This window comes from Somniosus microcephalus, chromosome 1 (assembly GCF_052327205.1).
Source record: "Somniosus microcephalus isolate GS21.2 chromosome 1, FLI_Smic_1.0, whole genome shotgun sequence".
In the NCBI taxonomy this organism is placed as follows: Eukaryota; Metazoa; Chordata; class Chondrichthyes; order Squaliformes; family Somniosidae; genus Somniosus; species Somniosus microcephalus.
In genome coordinates, this window is record NC_140987.1 from 260,242,091 (window position 1) to 260,264,820 (window position 22,730).

The window sequence follows — 22,730 nt, forward strand, 5'->3', positions numbered from 1 at the left end:
TATCATTAAAGTTTCAATTGTTTCCCCCTTCTTCCCCCTCTTTCTTGAAGGCACTGACTTGTGCTAGGTTCCAGTGGTGCTGGTCTCCCTGTGGTAGCTCATTCTTCATGTGCAAGGCTCGACAAAGTGTTGGCAGGCTGTTTTACCACCGAGAACATCACAGCTTCGTCCGGTCCTGTCCTCACCAGATATCCAGACACACACTGGACAGCAATCAGGAGAGGGGCCTTCCGGTTTTGTACATTACACTAACCCATCAGGGGAGCTATAATCACTGATTAATTTATCTGTGCCCTTTTCCTGTACCTGCATGGCACCACTGTCTAGTATTTATGCAAAAAGTTTTGCTTTATTTCAAATGTGTGAATATGAACAGTGTTGAACACGGATTGTGTGGAGTTGTTTCTCCAATGTGTTTCTCCTTTCCAGCTACCTCAGTAACAGTTGCGGAGCCTTCAGCAGAAACAGTAAACACGCCCACCCTCACTTCTGCAACCTACTCCATGACCGTCATCATTTCTATCATCTCAAGCCTTGCAGCTTCCGTACTATTGCTAATTATAGTCCTTACTTGTCACCGTCGTCAGAAGGAATGGCAGACCAGAAAGAGGTGAAGAATGTCGTCTTACTTTATTTCCTACAAGATATGATGAGAATGGATAACTGACCAGTTTCATAACCCATAATTAAGGAAGATATGTTAATCTTTATAAATCGCTGGTCAGACCTCAGCTGGGGTATTGTGTCCAATTCTGGGCACCACATATTAGGAAGGATGTCAAGGTGTTTGAGAGGGTGCAGAGGAGATTTACCAGAATGGTACCAGGGATGAAGGATTGGTCTCCTTAGAGCAAAGAAGGTTAAGGGGAGATTTAATAGAGGTGTTCAAAATTATGAGGGATTTTGATAGAATAGATAGAGAGAAACTGTTTCCAGTGGCAGGTGGGTCGGTAACCAGAAGACACAGATTTAAGATAATTGGCAAAAAAGCCAGGGGTGAGATGAGAATTATTTTTTTACGCAGCGTGCTATTATGATGCACTGCCTAAAAGGATGGTGGAAGCAGATTCAATAGTAACTTTCAAAACTGAATTGGATGTGAACTTGAAAAGGAAAAATTTACAGGGCTATGGGGAAAGAGCAGGGGGAGTGGAAATAATTGGATAGCTCTTTCATTGAGCCATCACAGGCATGGTGGGCCAAATGGCCTCCTTCTGTGCTGTGTCATTCTATGATTCTATTTATCTTGAAAACCAAGTGATTTCTTTGAAGAAAACAACAATATTGGATAAATCAAATTACCGTGACGCAGGGTGGGGGTTCGAATCACGCCCAGGCTGGTGGGATTCTCTCTTTTTTCTCATTCTTTTTTCAGATAGCGCCAAGTATATTCTCACACATTCTTTGTTTCCCAGTTACAGAGGAACTGAAACACCTACTCTGACAGCACTTCCTTCCGAACTGCTGTTGGACAGACTTCACCCCAACCCAATGTACCAGCGGGTGCCCCTCCTTCTCAACCCTAAACTGCTCAGCCTCGAGTATCCAAGAAATAACATCGAGTATGTGCGGGATATTGGAGAGGGAGCCTTTGGAAGGGTGTTCCAGGCAAGGTAAGCAAATCTTCAATCTTCAGTATAGGGGAACTTGACCGAATCCCAATGACAACAGAAAGAAAGAAAGAACTTGCATTTCTATAGCACCTTTCACAACCTCAGGACATCCCAAAGCGCTTTACAGCCAATGAAGTACATTTGAAGTGTAGTCGCTGTTTTAATGTAGGAAACACGGCAGCCAATTTGCGCACAGCAAGGTCCCACAAACAGCAATGCGATAATGACCAGATCATCTGATTTTTTAGTGATGTTGATTGAGCAATAAATATTGGCCAGGGCACAGTGGAGAACTCCCCTGCTCTTCTTCAAAATAGTGCCTTGGGGTCTTATGTCCACTTAAGAGACCAGATGGGAGCCTTGGTTTAACGTCTCGTCCGAAAGATGGCTGCTCCCGACAGTGCAGCACTCCCTCAGTACTGCACTGCGAGTGTCAGCCTGGATTTTTGTGCACAAGTCTCTGGAGTGGGACTTGAACCCACAACCTTCTGGTTCAGAGGCGAGCGTGCTACCCACTGATTCCAACATCCAAAAATAAATGGGTACAAAAGATATTAACAAAATTGTCATTTGTTTGTCTCCTATTTAAGAGAACTTTGTCCCACTACACTGGGCTACTCAGACACCTGTGAATTAAACAGACATGAATCTCAGCACCAAAATAATTAGACTGGCTATCCGCTGCATCCAATCGATATAAGCCCATATGTACTTAGGCAATGTTCCATCTGCAGGAGGCAGGTTGCCAATTAAGTTCACCAAGCATGTCAGCCAACCTGCATTACAAATCAAGACATACTGCCCTCTGTCAAGTGTAAGCTATGCAGGAAAGGAATCTACTCTGGCTGCAGTGCCCTGCTTTCAGTTATAGTGTCACTGCAATACATAGTCATGTTCCACCGTCAGTGAAATTGATCACAATGTTGTTCGAAAGTTTGTAGAGAAATGATTCGCAAAGTGACCATGGTTTTATAATCAGTTGCAACGTCAGTGGAAAACCACCGCTAATAGCAAATCTATATGGCATACATTAATTGTGATAGCATGAATTATTAAATGAGCCAGTCATTTCACCATCTACAAGGCACAAGTCAGGAGTGTGATGAAATACTCTCCACTTGCCTGGATGAGTGCCGCTCCAACAACACTCAAGAAGCTCGACACCATCCAGGACAAAGCAGCCCGCTTGATTGGCACCCCATCCGCCACCTTAAACATTTAGTCCCTCCACCACCGGTGTACCATGGCTGCAGTGTGTACCATCTACAAGATGCACTGCAGCAACTCACCAAGGCTTCTTCGGCAGCACCTCCCAAACCCCCGACCTCTTCCACCTAGAAGGACAAGGGCAGCAGGTGCATGGGAACACCACCACCTCCAAGTTCCCCTCCAAGTCACACACCATCCTGACTTAGAAGTATATTGCTGATCCTTCATCGTCGCTGGGTCAGAATCTTGGAACTCCCTCCCTAACAGCACTGTGGGAGTACCTTCAGCACATGGACTGCAGCGGTTCAAGAAGGCGGCGCACCACCACCTTCTCAAGGGCAATTAGGGATGGGCAATAAATGCTGGCCTTGCCAGTGACACCTACATCACATAAACAAATTTTTAAAAAATTACTTTTTAACATAGAATTTTACAGCTCAGAAACAGGCCATTTAGCCCAACAGGTCCATGCCAGCTTCCTCCCACCTTCCTTCATCTCAACCTATCAGCATCTCACCCAACCAATTGCAGCATGGCATCATCCATCATGTTTATCTTTCACACTTTTTTGTATGAACATTCTGGTATGACTTTTTTCCATTAAAATAAGATAACGCCTTATATATAAATCAACAAAATCTCCACAACCCTAATGTTGTCTAAGGCAACCGGCAGTTTCTATGTCCTCATGTGCCAGTGCATCATGAACACAAATCTGTAATAAAAGTAGTTTGGGGTATTTGTAGTTCGGAATAAGCTCGGAAGCTGCCTCCAGATCCAAGATGCACAAGATTATTCTTCACAAATTAGTTGTTAGAATTTACAGCACAGAAATAGGCCATTTGGCCCAACTGGTCCATGCCAGTGTTTATGCTCCACATGAGCCTCCTCCCACCACTCTTCATCTCACCCCATCAATATATCCTTCTATTCCTTTCTCCCTCATGTGCTTAGCTAGCTACCAATTAAATGCATCTGCACTATTTGCCTCAACCACTCGCTATGATAGCGAGTTCCACATACTCACCACTCGGAGTGTTTCCTTGGTTCAGTTGGTAAATGTGCAACCAAGCCATACAGACCAGGACCAGCCCAAGTTAAAATCGAGACTGTTCTAATTTAGCTGCTTTTACCCAGAGTGACAATCCAAGCAACGGGTGCTACAACCGGCTACTTTGGGCTGCCAAGAGGGGAGAATCAGCTGAGGGTTTCTGTTCCTTATCATTATCTAGCTGGAAGCAGATTGTGACACACATACTTTACCCGTTTAAGTGGTACAAGGTACTGATGAGTAACCTACTCTTAGCTTGCTCCTTCGAGTACGCAAACTTTCTTCTCATTTGAAACCACCCCTTTTGGGTGGTGCAGACTGCATTGGCATTTTGCATCACCACTTGCCGGGCAATCTGTGGGGAAGTTACCTGGGAGTGCCTTTCCCCTTCCTCTTTCAGCAACAACAACAACAACTTGTATTTATATAGCACCTTTAACGTAGTAAAATGTCCCAAGGCACGTCACAGGAGTGTTATCAAACCAAATCTGACACCGAGCCATATAAGGAGAAATTAGAGCAAATGACCAAAAGCTTGGTCAAAGAGGTATGTTTTAAGGAGCGTCTTAAAGGAGGAAAGAGAGGTGGCGATGTAGAGAGGTTTAGGGAGGGAATTCCAGAGTTGAGGGCCAAGGCAGCTGAAAGCACGGCTGCCAATGGTGGAGCAATTGAATTAGAGGAGCGCAGATATCTCAGAGGGTTGTAGGACTGGAGGAGGTTACAGAGATAGGGAGGGGTGAGGCCATGGAGGGATTTGAAAACAAGGATGAGAATTTTAAAATTGATGCGTTGCTTAACCGGGAAGCAATGTAGGTCAGTGAGCACTTGGGTGATTGGTGATCGGGACTTAGTGCGACTTAGGACACAGGCAGCGAGTTTTGGATGACCTCAAGTTTACAAAGAGTAGAATGTGGGAGGCCAGCCAGGAGTGCATTGGAATAATCAAGTCTAGCGGTAACAAAGGCATGGATGAGGGTTTCAGCAGCAGATGAGCTGAGGCAGGGGTGGAGTCAGACGATATCCTGGATGTGAAAGTGATGGCGTGGATATGTGGTCGAAAGCTCATCTCAGGGTCAAATACAACACCAAGGTTGCGAACAGTCTGGTTCAGCCTCAGACATTTGGCAGGGAGAGGGATGGAGTCGGTGGCTCGGGAACGGAGTTTGTGGCAGGGACCGAAGCAGTGTCGGAAAATCTTAAGACTCTGCCTTGCTGATGTATTGCTCCATTTTAAGTCTGTGGAGTGCAAACAAGTAATGCAATTGTCTTCCCAAGGTTGGCGTGCAACGATTGACCCGCCCTTTAACTGGCTGCAACTGCTCCAGATATCTTGCCCTCTGTGAGCTTCCTGTGACTCATGAGCAGGATTGAATATTCAGCTCTGAAACCCTCACTTGAGCAACCCACTGAGATTCAGTAATTCATAATGAATCAGGCATAAAAACTGGAAATACTCAGGTCAGGTAGCATCTGTGGAGAGAGAAACAGTTAACGGGCTGGATTTTACCAGCCCCGAGGAGGCAGGTATGGAGGCGAGATTGCCGGGAAAGTGGCAGAATTTGGGGGCAGGTGCAAACCCGCCCCCAACCCGCCTCCATGCCTTCTTGCCAAGAGGCGGGAAGTCGTCCTGCCCCGGGTCCCGCCTCCTTGGAGACGGGAAGGGATTAAAGCCTATTAACTGCCTGTTAACAGGTAGTTAACAGGCAGAAAATAGGATTATCCCCATTTTTCATTCTGGCTTCCCGACCTGGGGGAACCCCGCCAGGGTGTAGGTGGTGAGTAGGGGGTCTGCGGGGGTCAGAGGGGTCTGAAAGTGCGATGTAGAGGTGAGTGATGGGTGCAACTGTGGAGTGGTAAGTATGTGAAGTGAGTATAACATGTTAGAAAATGTTCACTTACCTTTGTTTCTACCTAACAGCCTTCAGCCGCTGTGGAGCCAAAGTCCCGACATCTCCATCGTAGAGATCACAGACTGGCTGTTGCATCCTCCGATACAACAGCCAGCTGATTTCTGCAAAGTAGAAAGTTTTGATGAGTCCTGAACACACAGACTCATCAAACTACACAGAATGTCAGTGTTTTGGACAGGTTGCGTGATTGGGCAGATACATGGCAAATGCAGTATAATGTGGATAAATGCGAGGTTATCCACTTCGGTGGCAAAACCAGGAAGACAGATTATTATCTGAACGGCAATAGATTGGGAAAAGGGGAAGTGCAACGAGACCTGGGTGTCCTTGTGCACTAGTCACTGAAGGTAAGCATGCAGGTGCAGCAGGCAGTTAATAGCGTTCATAGCGAGAGGATTCGAGTACAGGAGCAAGGATGTCTTGCTGCAGTTGTACAGGACCTTGGTGAGACCACACCTTGAGTATTGTGTGCAGTTTTGGTTGCCTTATCTGAAGAAGGATGTTCTTGCCATGGAGAGAGTGCAGCGAAGATTCACCAGACTGATACCTGGGATGGCAGGAATGACGTATGAGGTGAGATTGGGTCGATCAGGCTTATATTCGCTAGAATTTAGAAGAATGAGAGGGGATCTCATTGAAACTTATAAAATTCTAACAGGACTGGACAGACTAGATGCAGGAAGGATGTCCCCAATGGCGGGGGAGTCCAGAACCAGGGGTCACAGTCTAAAGGTAAGGGGTAAGCCATTTAGGACTGAGATGAGGAGGAATTTCTTCACCCAGAGAGTGGTGAACCTGTGGAATTCTCTACCACACAAGGCAGTTGAGGCCAATTCATTAAATATATTCAAGAAGGAGTTAGATATATTTCTTAAGGCTAAAGGGATCAAGGGATATGGGGAGAAAGCAGGGACAGGGTACTGAATTTGGATGATCAGCCATGATCTCATTAAATGGCGGAACAGGCTCGAGGGGCCGAATGACCTACTCCTGCTCCTATCTTCTATGTTTCTATGTTTGACAGCTTCACAGAGCTGTCAAACGATGACATTTCTTCTTTCAAAAATTCTTGACAGATGGCACGTCATACGTAGACATGCTCTGTGTAATGAAATCTGTTTGTCTTGCCTGTATTCGTTTTGCACTCATGTATATTACCCTCCCCCACACGGTGTATAGTTTCACTTCCTCTTTCCTGACTAACCTGGAAGGTTCCAGGTCTTGGCTCTTGGCTCCGCCCCTGACTTCTCTTACTTAAAGATCTCAGGATCTGTATGACTCATTCCTGTGAGCCAGTCGGTGTGTTGAGATGTTAGCTCTGATCTTAGTGATTAAAAGCCAACTTGTTAAAGTCTATAACTTCTAGTTTTGTGGTTATTGAAGGCACATCACTCTGTCACTGACTTCCCTCTAATTGGCCTGCTGAGCTCGCCGGGCGGGCTTAACAAGGTCAATCAGGGGAAAATCCCGCTGGTTGGCCAGAAGCTGATGGAGGTGGGACTGAAGCCCGGCAAGCAGCAGTCCCGCCTCCATTCATAAAATCCAGCCCAACGTTTCAGGTCGATGACCCTTCGTCAGAACGGTCATTCGTCAGAGGGTATATGATGGCATTGAGTCACCAACTTCAGGAGCGGAGGCGACAAAATTGGAAGAAAAACAGGACTTTTCCAAATTTCCTTCCTTCAAATTGTCCCAGCTTCCAATGGTTATCGATCCATGCTAAGTGCAGCTTCAACAGTTGTAAGCATAGCTCAATAAATCTGAACTACAGGAAGCGAGTGTTAAAATCTGAAATTGGTGTCTAGAGCTTAGAATTATTTACATCAATCTGAATCTGAAGCAGGTTATGGAATTTGCAGGGCTGACTGCAGGTAAAACTGCATAACCTGGACAGCCCCTCTCCTGAGTAGACTGGCAAAAGAAGCAGCACACGACACTGATAAACTCTGGAATAAACAGAACCTTGACTATGGAAGGTATCTGAAATCCAGCTGTTCAGCTCTAATTCGTAAAGACTGTAATGTAACCCTGTAAGCCTTCCTCTTTAGATGGGCCAGTCGACGTGTGAATAGATATTTTCTGTTGTAGAAACTTCTTGAGCTAATATAACTGTGTAGGGAATCTTTGCAACAGAGCATTCCTACTCAGATTAAATTATTGCAATCTAAAAACCCAGAACACAATTGAGATGAAATAGGTGGGAGGAGGCTCGTTTGGAGCATAAACAATGGCCCAGAAATTCGGGTCCCAACGCGTGAGTACGCACGGGGTACTCACGCGTGGACCCGATGGAAGTACCGGTTTCTTGCATGCACTGCGCATGCGCGGGAAACCGGCACTTCCATTCCTCCGAACGAAGGGGTTCAGAGGTTGAACGCATGCGCGCGGGAGTCTGCGCGTGCGCTTTGAACTTACGTTTTTTTTTACAGGTTTTTCCGTGAGGGTAAGTCTTTAGATTTTAGAAATGTAAAAACCAGGCGTAAGGCCTGCATTTTAAAAGGTAAGTGGTCAATTAATTAAAATTTTAAAAAATTTTCCCACAGGTTTATTATTTTTAAATACTTTAAAGCAAGGTAAGTTTATTTTTAGCCCCGTTTTTTTATAAAATTATTTTTTTCAAAAATTTAAATTATTGTTTTAAATAGTTATTTAATGTAATTTATAGTTTATTTAAAAAGTGTGATTTTTTTTAAAATTTATTTGAAGGTTTACTGTTATTTTGGGGCTTGTATATTCATAAGTTTAGACAGGCCTTCCTGTCAATCTTATGAATGGGCTTTTCCCTCCTCTGATTGGCTGCCCATGGCTCACGTGATCCCAGGGGATGCATCGCACTAACTATGCCCCTGGGACACGCAAGCACAGCGCGCCGGTAGCTGGGCCAGGCCCCGGAGCGGAATTCCACGGGAGCCCAGAGCTCAACTGCCGGCGCGCAAGGTAAGTGCACGTCGGGGCCTTGCACCCGCGGGAAGCCCCCGACCCGAATTTCTGGGCCATTGTGTTTCTGTGCTGTAAATTCTATGTAATGACTAATTTGTAAAGAATCATCTTCTATCTGGAGGCAGCTTCGAAACTCATTCCAAACTACAAATGCCCCGAACTACTTTTATTACATAACTGCATTCATGATTCACTGACACAACAGGACAGAGAAACTGTCAGTTGCCTTAGACAACATGAAGGTCGTAGAGATTTTGTTGATTTATATATAAGGTGTTATCTTATTTTCATACAGAAACATCATACCAGGATGTTCATGTAAAAAAATGTGCAAGATAAACAGGATGTACCATAAAACAGCGAGATACAGCACTCTGATCTGTGGCGGATGGATGATGCCATGCTGCAGTTGGTTGCAATCACAACACTAACAGCTTGCATTTACAGCGCCTTTAACGTAGTAAAACACCCCAAGGCACTTCACAGAAACATTATCACACAAAATCTGAAACATAGCCGCATAGGGAGACATTAGGATGGGCGACCAAAAGCTTGGTCAAAGAGGTAAGTTTTATGGAGCGTCTTAAAGGATGAAGAGAGAGGCGGAGAGGTTTAGGGAGGGAATTCCAGAGCTTCGGGCCTAGGCAGCTGAAGGCACGGCCACCAATGGAGGGGGCGAAGAAAATCAGGGAAGCACAAGAGGCCACAATCAGGGAATTGGAGGCGTGCAAGATCTGGGAGGGTGGTAAGGCTGGAGGTGGTTACGGCTGGAGGAGTTTACAGAGATGCAAGAAGCCAGACTACAGTGTCAAGCACTGAAATGACCGCCGAACAGAAACAGGAACAACAGAAGGGCAAGAATCGGAAGGAACTGGAGAGAAGTATCTCTTAGAAGCTGAGGCGTAGCAGCTAATGAAAATAGGCGTAGAGCAGAACACACTGTTGCTGGCCTTGTGTATTTACCATAGGAGAGGAGCTACAGATAGAAATGAAGACTTGCATTTTTATAGCACCTTTCACAACTACCGGACATCCCAAAGCGCTTTATACCCAATGAAGTACTTTTTGAAGTGTAGTCACTGTTGTGATGTGGGAAATGTAGCAGTCAATTTGCGCACAGCAAGCTTCCACAAACAGCAATGTGACAATGACCAGACAATCTGTTTTTTTAGTGATGTTGATTGAGGGATAAATATTGGCCAGGGCACCAGGATAACTCCTGTGCTCTTCTGCGAAGCCGTGCCATAGGATCTTTTACGTCCACTTGAGAGAGCAGACAGGGCCTCGGTTTAAAGTCTCATCCGCAGGAGGGCACCTCCGATCAGTGCAGTACTCCCTCAGTACTGCACTGGAGTGTTAGCATTGATTTTCAACAACAACAACAACTTGCATTTATATAGTGCCTTTAACATAGTAAAATATCCCAAGGCACTTCACAGGAGCATTAGGGTAGATGCTGGGAGGATGTTTCCCCTGGCTAGGGAGTCTAGAACTAGGAGTCACAGACTGAGAATAAGGCATTGGCCATTTAGGACTGAGATGAGGAGAAACTTCTTCACTCAGAGGGTGGTGAATCTTTGGAACTCTCTACCCCAGAGGGCTGTGGATGCTCAGTCGTTGAGTATATTCAAGACAGAGATCGATAGATTTTGGATATTAGGGGAATCAAGGGATATGAGGATAGTGCAGGAAGGTGGAGTTGAGGTAGAAGATCAGCCATGATCTTATTGAATGGCGGAGCGGGCCCAAAGGGCCGAATGGCCCAATGACCTACTTCTGCTCCTATTTCTTATGTTCTTATCTTATCAAACAAAATTTGACACCGAGCCACATAAGGAGATATTAGGACAAGTGACCAAAAGCTTGTTCATAGAGGTAGGTTTTAAGGAGCGTTTTAAAGGAAGAGAGAGGTAGTGAGGCAGAGAGGTTTAGGGAGGGAATTCCAGAGCTCAGGGCCATGGCAGCTGATTGATGCTCAATATATAATGGAAGAACATCTGTTTAATTCTAGAAAGGCTGAAAGTTGGCATACTGCAACGGTAATAACATCAGCATCATTCTTTCCAAAGCAGAAGGCATAGCTATTAATGGCCCAGTGACCATTTCCACTTCTCCACAGACTCACTTTCCATTGATTCTGTGCTAATGCTCTCTCCCGATCTTCCCGTTTTCCAAAATAAAACTCCCTATTTGCGCGGCACTTTGAAATGAGCTCAATTCTATATGTGGATCAAAGCTGAGAATTAACATTCTATGCCTCGAGGATCATTAATTGTACTAATGAGGCAGCCAGCGCTCCTGACACTTTGCCTATACGATTCCCAGATTAAAATATTACATTGTATAATTAAGAAGAGGCAGTGTTATACGTCCAGTGCTTTGTTGGTGTAACAGATTTGTACTCATCAAGGACTGCGTCAAATAGCTGATTCAAACTTCTGCAAACACAGCAGTGTTTGATGTATACTGTTACAGTAGGAAATATCCCTCTAGACATATTCTTGTCAGCAGTAGGGAGCACTCCTGCCAATTCAATTATTTATAACTAAGTGTGGAAACCAGAATCGTTGACCTGACGATCACTTACCCCTGTGGAAGCTCTAGATCACGTTGCAAATACCGGAAATCCTTAACTGTGACATTTTCTGAGTGGATGCCTTTTCTTTTAACCCTGCCTCCTTCTCGGTGATTACGGGCTTGATTCCCAGTCCAATAGTGCGGCTAAACTACATCTCATAACAGTTTCTTACTGCAACATAAAACTCTTAGCTTGCAGGTCAAGCACAGCAATGGAAATGTGGGATGGATTGGTTCTGATAACACCATAAATGTCGTGTTATTTTATATATACTTCCCTGTTACTAACACTGTTCATGGCAGTGCCAAGATGATCACTTCAGGCATTTTTGGTAGTGTAATGATAACCGTGCAACAGGTCATTTTCTAACATTGCACTCCTAACGAGGAGTCTCACCTGCTGACGGCATGCACTGGAAATTCCAGGACATAATTTTCCATCCGTATAAAATCATACAGCACAGAAGGAGGCCATTCAGTCCATCGTGCCTGTGCCGGCTCTTTGGTAGAGCTATCCCATTAGTCCCACTCCCCTGCTCTTTCCCACCAATAGTCCTGTATTCAAGTATTTATCCAATTCCCTTTTGAAAGTTACTATTGAATCTGCTCCCACCACCCTTTAAAGCAGTGCATTTCAGACCACAACAACTCGCTGTGTAAAAAACACATCTCTGGCTGCGATTTCACCCACCGTGGCGAGTCCGGTGCAGCCGGAGCAGACAGCGGCCTCAAACTCCGCACCCGTCTTCATCCTGCCTCCTCAAAGTGATTTTACCCTGAATTGAAGGCGTGCAGAGATCTTGGAGGTTTGTAGGGCTGGAGGAGATTACAGAGATAGGGAGGTGGCAAGGCCACGGAGGGATTTGAAAACAAGGATGAGAATTTTAAATGAGGCGTTGCTGGACCGGGAGCCAATGTAGGTCAGTGAGCACAGAGTAGATGGATGAACGGAACTTGGTGCAAGTTAGGACACAGGCAGCAGGATTTGGGAGGAGCTCAAGTTTACAAAGGGTGGAAGATGGGAGGTCGGTTAGAAGAGCATTTGGAATAGTCGAGTCTCCAGATTGCAAAAGCTTAGATCAGAGTTTCAGCAACAGATGAGCTGAGGCAGGGGCGGAGACGGGCGATGTTACGGAGGTGGAGGGGAGGTAGGAGTTCTTGGTGATGGGGTTGGAAACTCAGCTCAGGGTCAAATAGGACACCAAGGTTGCAAACGGTCTGGGACAGCCTCAGATAGTGGCCAGAGAGTGGGATGGAATCAGTGGCTTGGTAATGGAAATTGTGGTGGGGATCGAAGACACTGCTTTGGTCTCCCCAATATTTAAATGTAGGAAAATTCTGCTCACCCAATACTGGATGTCAGACAAGCAGCATGACAAATCAGAGGCAGTAGAGGGGCCGTGAGAGGTGGTGGTGAGATAGAGCTGGTTGTTGTCAGCGTAGCTGTGGAACCAGACGTTGTGTTTTCAGATGATGTCACCAAGAGTTAGCATGTAAACATTTCACTGGCTTTCTGGCATTGGTAAACATAAAGGTTTACATTGGTCAAATACTCAATGGTGCAAGCTCGTTAGTATAACTCAGAGCTGCCAGTTTTCATTAGTCTAAAGTAGGCAGTGATGCAAAGCCAGTGCCTACAGTATAAAAGCAGGATTAAAAAAACATTTCTAATGTTATTCTTGGAAAAAGTGCCTTCAGTGAACTCTCCTGACTCCCTCCAGCAGCTCTGAATGGTTGAGCAGAGCAATGTCTTAGAGTGCTGATTAACATTACAGGGTGGTGTTTTCTAATTACAGTTTACACTGTATATCAGCGAGCCACCCTATCTTTTCACGTTAAGACAAAAAGAATAGAGTTTTACTTTTGTATAGAATTACACACAGAAACAGGCCATTCGGCCCAACTGGTCCATGCCGGTTTTTATGCTCCACACGAGCCTCCTCCCACCCTACTTTATCTCACCCCATCAGCATAACCTTCTATTCCTTTCTCCCTCATTTGTTTATCTAACTTCCTCTTAAATGCATCTATGCTCTTCGTTTCAACAACTCCATGTGGTAGCAAATTCCACATTCTCACCACTCTCTGGGTAAAGAGGTTTCCCCTGAATTCCCTATTGGATTTATTAGTGACTATCTTATATTTATGGCCCCTAGTTTTGGTCTCCCCTCACAAGTGGAAACATCTTCTCTACGTCTACTCTATCAAACCGCTTCATAATTTTAAAGATCTCCATCAGGTCACTTCTCAGCCTTCTCGAGAAAGGCCGAGAGGCGACCTGTTCTGAGATACAAGTACTCTTAGCTTGCACTGATTTAAAAGAGACTGATGATCACTGTTTTCCCTGTGTGGCTTTTACATCTCAAAATTGCTTAACCTCCTTCCCCTTTACATCATTGTCCACCCACTCCCCATTCAAATCTGGAGTTATTCCATATGGAAGCATAAAACAAGAGGAAAAAACACTGCACGCTCTCAGAAAAATAATTAGTCTTTCCTGGAAAAGCTGAGCCTACTCAATGGGTCAAACAGCATAATTAATGTTGAGATGGGTATCAGCAGGAAACATTGTCAGCTTAATGGTCACATCGATCAATATGCTGGGCTAGCTTAGGTCAATAGTTGGATGGCGTTATTGGCGTGATATTTTATCTCACAGCAGGGCTGGTTTGGAGAATCAATTCACAAATCAGAACATTATGAATGGGATATAAATAAAACATCCTTTAGCGTTATAAATGTTGTGCCATTTAAATTATCACGGCACTGCTGGTCAATCAGGAGTATGATTGAAGTTGTCAGTAGGCTAAGAATTCCTTGAAATGGACACTCTCAAATAGAGTTCACGCCATTCCCTGGACAAGTCTCAGACCCGTGCGTAATTTAATCTATTAATAAGTCATATCAATAGTAGTTTCTTTTGCGTGACGAAATGTTTGTCCTTTTCCTATCCTTGGGTAGGGTAAGAACATTTAGTCAGATGAACTTCAATGCTTCATCTTTATTTTCTCTTGTGCCTAATTTCAAATGGCAGTGGTTCATTAAGCATTGAAACTGGCCTGTAAATCTCAGTGAAATTCTGTTGATAACTTTAATGGAAAGTCAATGTAAGCACAAAACAGGATCTCGCTATCTCTACATGTGCCAACTTTTTCACTAAAATTACCAACAGGAGGAATTTCACTCCATGGGATGGAACAACACTGTAGCAACAGTTTAACGAAAGTGTTTAGGAAATCGCAAAGAGGGAATCTTCATAAATATATTTTTGCTCCGAAAATGGACCATCGGAATTTTTACCTCAGAGTGGGTTCAATTAGGTGATGAATCATGAATTTAAGGAGCAAGAAGAAGGAACTTGGGTGAAGGTCAATGCCGGTTTAGGCCGGGTCAGGTCAGATGGTGCTGACACGAAGATGAATCTCATCATTATGAAAATGTCCAATATACAGTATAAAACACAAATTAAATATTCTCTACGGGTAAACTTATTTGTTTTGCAAAATTGTAAATAAGGAGAAACTGTTTCCACTGGCAGGAGGGTCGGTAACCAGAGGACACAAACTTAAGGTGATTGGCAAAAGAAGCAGAGGGAAGATGAGGAGAAATGTTTTTACGCAGCGAGTTGTTGTGATCTGGAATGCACTACCTGAAAGGGTAGTGTAAGCAGATTCAATAGTAACTTTCAAAAGGGAATTGGATAAATACTTGAAAAGGAAAAATTTGCAGGGCTATGGGGGAAAGAGTGGGGGAGTGGGACTAGTTGGATAGCTCTTTCAAAGAGCCGGCACAGGCACGATGGGCTGAATGGCCTCCTTCTGTGCTGTATCATTCTATGAATTATGTAGTAAAAAAACATACCCAACCCAGGATTCAGAAAATTTATGAATACAAAATGCAGATTTAAGAATAAACTATAATCAAGGAATTTATGGCTTGCAACACTTACTGATTCCTTGTTTTAAATATATTGGCCCTAAAGTTCCCTAAGTGATCCCAGCACTTACAATGGGATCTTGCCCCACCCTATCTCTGTAAACTCTTCCAACCCTACAACCCTCCGCGATCTCTGCACGTGTCCAATTCTGGCCTCTTGCGCATTCCCGATTTTAATCACTCCACCATTGGTGGCCGTGCCTTCAGCGGCCTAGGCCCGAAGATCTGGAATTCCCTTCCTAAACCTCTGGAGGAATTTACAGAGATAGGGAGGGGCATGGCCAGGGAGGGATTTGAAAACAAGGATGAGAATTTTAAAATCACGGAGTTGCCAGACCAGGAGCCAATGTAGGTCAGTGAGCACAGGGGTGATGGGTGAACTGGACTTGGTGCGAGTTAGGATATGGGCAGCAGAGATTTGAAAGATTTTAAGTTTTTGGAGGGTGGAAGACGGGAGGCCTGCCAGAAGAGCATTGGAATAGTCAAGTCTAGAGGTGACAGTGGAGTTTGTGGCCGGGACCGAAGACAAAATGTTTTCGGTCTTCCCAATATTGAGTTGGAGGAAATTTCTGCTCATCCAGTACTGGTTGTCAGACCAGCAGCGTGACAAATCAGTGGCAATGGAGGGGTCGAGAGGGGAACTGGATAGCTAAGAATTGAGCCAGGCGAGGGCAGTCCCACCCAGCTGGACAATGGCGAAGAGGCAGATTGGATTGGATTTGTTTTGATTTTGTTTGTGAAATACAGAGAATATTTACGTTAAATGTGCATTACTGCTTTTAAAAGCTCTGCGTCATTCGCTGAACTACGGCAATATCTTTTGTGATTTAAAAAAAATTCTGCTAAGAGAGACATACACAGTTTGTAAACTGAAACTTAAGCACATTTTAATGACCATATCAGGGGATTTGGTAGAGTTTCTTACCCATTACTTCACACCTAGAAACATCTGTTTCTCTGGTTGTGATCCCAAACATGTTCAAATGTAGAAAAATGTGTTTACCACATAAGTCCCGTTCTCCAGTTCACTGAATGTAGTAGTACTTTTAAGACAGCTTCAAGGGCACCATATTAGGGAGTTTTTAGTCTGGTTCAGTTCCTGCAACAACCATGTTCAGTCAGTTCCAAACACTAACCTGTCATTTTAACTCAAACAAACAGGCTTTTGCTGCAACAGATATTGTATTTCCTGCACCTCTAACTCTTTTTTAAACGTGCTTTTCATATTTTGTAATGTTAGCATTATTGGGGGGAGGGGATTCCACTCTTAACCTAAAATGGGACTGTATAATTTCCCTCCGTAATTAGTGCCCACTAACAAAATCATAGGAACGCACAGCTCCAAAATGAGCAACTTGTGAGAGCATGTTTTCATTATCAGCCTATTGATTACAGACAGTACAACAAAAGTGTCTCTCATAATTCATTATAATCTCACCCCTTAGCAGTTCAAGTTATACAGGAACCCCCAAATGAAGACAGCAATGCAACTCATGTCATTGATTCACCCAAATTGATCCCTCTTCTATTTATAAGGTGCCATTGCCAGTCTTGTTACTATGGAAATGCTGTGCTTTAAACACAAACATTGCACGTATCTTACAAGCTGACAGCTGCGATCATTTGTTCAGCTGCAGAGTGAGCAGCCTGTGAGTGCGGCATTTCCAATTTATAACCTCCAACCACAAGGAGGGAGGCGGCAGCAAATTTATCCTTGAACAACGCTAATAAACCATCTCAGCTGCTAGTTGAGCCCCAGTTGCCAATTGTCTCCTAGATATTCTGCTGCTCTGTGATCACCAGCGTTAGACTTTAAGTGTTTCTGGTTTTTGCTGCTTATTTTTAGACATTTTTCTTATTCATTCTGGACTTTTACTGATGTCTTTTATTGTGGAAAAAAAAGAGTAAAATCATAGTAGGATCAGATAAAATAACCATTGACTCCCTAAACTTGGGGTCATCCAAAACTCTGTGTCCTAACTCGCACCAAGTCCCGGTCGCCCATCACCCCTGTGCTCGCTGACCTACATTGGCTCCCGGTTAAACAACCCCTCCATTTCAAAATTCTCCCTTGTCTTCAAATCCCTCCATGGCCTCGCCCCTCCCTATTGCCGTAACCTCTTCCAGCCCTACAACCCCCCCCCCACCCCCGAGATATCTGCACTCCTCCAATTCTGGCCTCTTGAGCATCCCCGATTTTAATCGCTCCACCATTGTCAGCCGTGCCTTCAGCTGCCTGGACCCTAAGCTCTGGAATTTCCTCCCTAAACCGCTCCGCCTCTCTCCTCTTTTAAGACGCTCCTTAAAACCTACCTCTTTGACCAAGCTTTTGGTCACCTGCCCTAATATCTCCTTATGTGGCTCGGTGTCAAATTTTGTTTTATAACGCTCCTGTGAAGCGCCTTGGGATGTTTTACTACGTTAAAGATGTTATATAAATACAAGTTGTTGTTGTTGACCAACCAAACCCCATCGACAAACAGCTTGATGTTTACTAACTTGTTTGTGCCACAGCAATTTAGGTCCTTAACTAGAAGACACGACTATAAGAGAGTCACTAATAAATCAATAGGGAATTCAGGAGAAACCTCTTTATCCAGAGAGTGGTGAGAATGTGGAACTCGTTACCACAGGGAGTGGTTGAGGTGAATAGTATAGATACATTTAAGGGGAAGCTAGATGAGAACATGAGGGAGAAAGGAATAGAAGGATATGCTGATAGGATGAGATAAAGTAGCATTGGAGGAGGCTCGTGTGGAGCATAAACGCCGGCATAGACCAGTTGGGTCAAATAGATGGCCTATTTCTCGGCTGTAAATTCGATGTAATTCGATGTAATTCTCAGGTCTGCAAGCTGCAAAATAGTTTCATTTCAGTTCAAGTGCATATTGAGCAAAGCATCTGAATCAGTGTTAAGGTCCATCAGAGTTGTGTTCCTACATTGGAGTAACTGAAAGCTGCCTTAAGAACACCATCATATCACAAATCAGAAAAAGCTTTGAAAAGTTTTTTTAAGTACTGAAACAATTTATTCAACATGTCACATGAACCCTGATTGTAATCCCATCAAAAATATGGTGTACTGGCCCAAAGCACAGGTACAGCTGCACCCGTAACCCATAGTGTGGGCTGCGCCATCCAGGCAAAACCTCGCCCAGAGCGCTTGGCCTGCAGCACACTGGGCTGGAGAATCACACAATCCAGGGAGGGAGCAGCTCAAAGAGTTGAAAGTCACCTTGAAAGGGGAAAGTTGTGTGGTACAAATGTGGATCAATGGTTTACAATTGCAGCTGCATGGAAGGAGGTCATGGCGCAGTCAATGCAGTCACCCAGCTCCCTCGTACCTGCCGCGTTTTCTCCAGAAGTGCGCTGGCATCAGGACCAAGACAGAGATGATATCATGACTCTTCTTCCTCAGATATATTTCTTGTGGGGCCCATGGCTTTGATGTCATTCCTACAAGTTGGCACCCAAAACTGCAGCACAGTACTCTTAACTGTCCTAACAACTTGTACATATTTATCATTACTGCTTTACTCTTGCATCTATTCCCCTATTTATAAAACCCAGAAGGCTATTGCCCTTTAGTTTTACATGAGCTACCTGCACTTGTGCTTTCAAAGGATTGTGGATTTGAACCCTCTAGGTCTCTGCTTCTGTTCTAAAAAGCTTAATTAATCCTGCTCTTCCTCACTAGTAGTTCTAAGCCTAGACATCCCAACCCCTGCCATGTTAAATCACCCGCACACTTCTCTGGTTACCCTCTTTGCACGGGATGTTTGGTTCTAGTGAAGGCCATCCTTTCGGTGTAGCTCGCCTTTGTCCCAGAACTGTCTCGAACGCCCCACGAATGTAAACACCTCCCTCATTCTCCCCCACCAGCCCTGCAGCACATTCTGACCCGCCTACCCATCCTCTCAACCTCTCCAGCGCGTGGGACAGGAAGTAATTGGGAGATTACACACCAGCCTTGTTTTTCAATCTAGTGCCTCACTCCTTAAACTCCCTCTGTCTCCGGTTGCAACATGGACCACGACTTCTGGCTGCTTTCTCTGCCTTCCCAGAAGTTTTTCTACCCATTCCGTCATGTCCTTCACTCTGGCACTCGGGAGTCAACCTACCATTTGGGACGCCCAGTCATGACTGCATCGACTTTTTCTTTCATATGTTAGGTGGAGTAACAACAGGATGCAGCTGGAGGCAATTATAAGGACAGATGTCTCCCAGATTTGACCCTGCGTGTTGCTAGGAACACAGAAAAGATTTGGGCAAATTAGGTCGCTGGAGGCAATCCAGCAAATTCCCAAAGGCTAATGTTGCTCCAGCAATCTTGATTCATCAACTGATGGTTAATTTAGCAGACGTGTTTACAAACATCCTTGAATTTAACCCACCTCCTTCGATGGGCGGGACAGGTTTGGGGGGTTGTTAAAATATCGAGCAACCCAACCTCAACCCAACCCCATTCCTGTCTGCCATAATATAGACCTCCTGCTGCTAAATTTCTGCTCCAGTCTTCTGGCCAGGCAGTCAATCTGGCCAGCTGTCGGGCAGGAGTGTACACCAAATGATTTCAACAAGGCCCTTTCGTTAAGACCGGCAGGGCCTCCACGCCGGCAGCCTTGCTCTCCGGTTCGCCCAAACCCTCCCCGACTTCCTGTTAACATCGGGGCAGATTTTTAAAATTCCTTTGCAAGCAAGAAATTGCTGACATCAATTCTGATAAAGAAAGTGTGATGTACTATTAACCTTCAAATTACTAAAGGGTACAATTCTAAAGGGGGTGCATGAACAAAGAGACCTGGGGGTATATGTGCACAGATCATTGAAAATGCCAGGGCAGGTTGAGAAAGCGGTTAAAAAAGCATACAGGATCCTGGGCTTTATAATTAAAGGTATAGGGCAGGATTTTCATTGGGCCGTGGAGGCGGGATTGGAGGCGTGTGGGGGGTTAAAATTCTGAAATCGGGGGGCACGAACCCATCCCGCCCCAACCCGCCTCCATGCCAATTTCAAAGGAGGCGGGTACCCGACCCGCACTGGGACCCGCCTCCCCGAGGCAGGAAGGGGATTAGTGCCAATTAACTGCCTCTTAATAGGTAGTTAACAGGCAGTTTTTAGCCTAATCCCTATTTTCATTCTTGAAGTGTGGGATTCCCAACAGCTCCAAACCACACCAAGTTAGCGAGGTGGGCCATCGGGCTGAAGGGCTTGGAGGGGTCGAGATGTCCAGTGTTCAGGTGAGTGATGGGTGCATGAGTGCAGAGGTAAGTGTGTTTGGCATGTTTAAAGAAGTTTTACTTACCTTTACAGCCTTCCTTCCTTCAGGTCTCGGGAGTCCCTCATCTCACCGACACAGAAAGCAGAATGGCCGCGATCTGTCAAAAATTGCAGCATTCAGCTTTCTGTTCTGGAGAGATCTCTAAATCATCCTGAGGGGAAGGAATTAACTTAGAATACAGATTGTTAGTGTTTGACAGCTTCAAACAGCTGTCAAACGCTGATATTTCATCTGTCAGAAGGTCTTAACAGATGAAATGTCAATCTGTGACGTCACCTGTTGCCGGGTGGCCCTTAATTGGCCTGCTGAGCCCGCTGGGCAGGCTCAACAAGGTCAATCAAGTCAAAATCGTGTGGGTTGGCTACAACTCGATGGAGGCGGGACTACAATCCTGAAAGTTGTAGTCCCGCCTCCTCAATGAAAATCCAGCCCATAGAGTACAAAAGCAAGGAAGTTATGATGAACCTTTATAAAAGCACTGCTTTGCCCTCAACTGGAGTATTGTGTCCAATTCTGGGCACCTCACTTTAGGAAGGATGTGAAGGCCTTAGAGAGGGTGCAGAAAAATTTACAAGAATGGTTCTAGGGATGAGGGACTTCAGTTACATGGATAGACTGGAGAAGCTGGAGTTGTTCTCCTTAGAACAGTGAAGGTTGAGAGGAGATTTGATAGACAGTAGATAGAGAGAAACGGTTCCCATTGGCGGAAGAGTCGAGAACCAGAGGACACAGATTTAAGGTGGCTGGCAGAAGAACCAAAGGCGACATGAGGAAAAACTTTTTTACATAGCGAGTGGTTAGGGTCTGAAATGCACTGCCTGAAAGGGTGGTGGAGGCAGATTCAATCATGTCTTTCAAAAGGGGATTGGATAAGTACCTGAAGGAAAAAAGTTTGCTGGGCTACGAGGGAAGGGCGGGGGAGTGGGACTAGCTGAAGTGCTCTTGCAGAGAGCCAGCACAGACGCGACAGACCGAATGGCCTCCTTCTGTGCTGTGACCATTCTATGATTCTATGGGAGAGAAATATGGTATAGCCCCGTTTGGGGCACTAGAACTTTAAAAGTTGAAGAATTAGCATCAGCCACTAATCATTGTCAACTCCCCCGAAATTCATTGTTAATGCTCCAAGAGGGAAGTGGAGCGCTAAATCAAGCGCTACACTCCTAACTTAGGGCGTTAACCTGAGAGCGGGCCGCTACCGGCAGAGCAATAAAGAAGGTCATGCATAGTCCAAACGGCACTCTTTAATCTCACAGGCTGCTTCCATCTCTTAAAGGGAAGGACCAAACATGCTGTATAACCTCAGTCATCAGTGGTGTTTTTCAACACGACCTGGGTGACTGCCATTGCCGCCCCCATCACTTTCAGAAAGTGCAGCATTTGGAGATGTTTGAGGAAAAGGTTTGAAAAATTTTGCTCAGGCAGCAGACTGGTGCAAGTAATAAATGGTGTGATCACTGCAAGTGCCTTTGTCACGATGTTCAAGCAACAAGGAAGCATTCCCTTTAATTACCGCTCCTGCAGCGCACTTCTGAGTGCACAACGCCTCCTCTTACTGGCGTTGTCGGCACAAGGCGCTAAAGCAGGGGGCAAAAAGTAATTTAGCATCGGGGCCGTTAACGGGGTGTTGCACACACGTTGACGTCACCATGTGAAAGGCGCTAGAGACCAAGCGCTAACAGTTAGCACCAGCGCTAATTCACCACTGAAGGTTGTGTGTGGCGTTGGATTTGCCGTGGCCGGGCGCTAACCCCTTAGTGCCCCGTTAGCACCCCTGCCAGGCACTAACGGGAGGTGCTAACCTACCGAATTTCATGGCCCATGATTCTACAAAAGGACCTAATTAGGTAGCTCTCAAATAAAAGCAGCCAATATTGGAAACATTCAGCAGGCCAGGCAGCATCTGTGGGGAGAGAAACACAGTGAACATTTCAGGTGAAACGTTAACTGTTTCTCTCTCCACAGATGCTGCCCGACCTGCTGAATGTTGCCAATATTGATTTTTTTTCAGATTCCCAGCATTCGCAGTGTTTAGCTGTTAGGTAGCCCACAGTTTACTTAATTATCACACAGGGAATATCTTCAGGATTTAGAGTTAAAATTTTGGTATTTGTGAAACCAAACCCAAAAATTGATCCTGATTATTTGATAATAATAATAATAATAATCAACTTTATTGTCATTGTTAGTGCACAAGTGCAGTACAACGAAAT

General features: G+C 44.9%; 1 protein-coding gene across 1 annotated transcript in view; it reads left to right on the forward strand.

Moving 5' to 3' along the window:
* musk (muscle, skeletal, receptor tyrosine kinase) overlaps window positions 1-22,730 on the forward strand; it is a 216,861-nt gene that overhangs the window by 148,550 nt on the left and 45,581 nt on the right. The window contains exons 14-15 of the mRNA XM_085992850.1: window positions 430-610; window positions 1,416-1,613. Coding sequence (XP_085848976.1) covers window positions 430-610; window positions 1,416-1,613 — 379 coding nt within the window. The remainder of the gene's footprint in view (window positions 1-429; window positions 611-1,415; window positions 1,614-22,730) is intronic.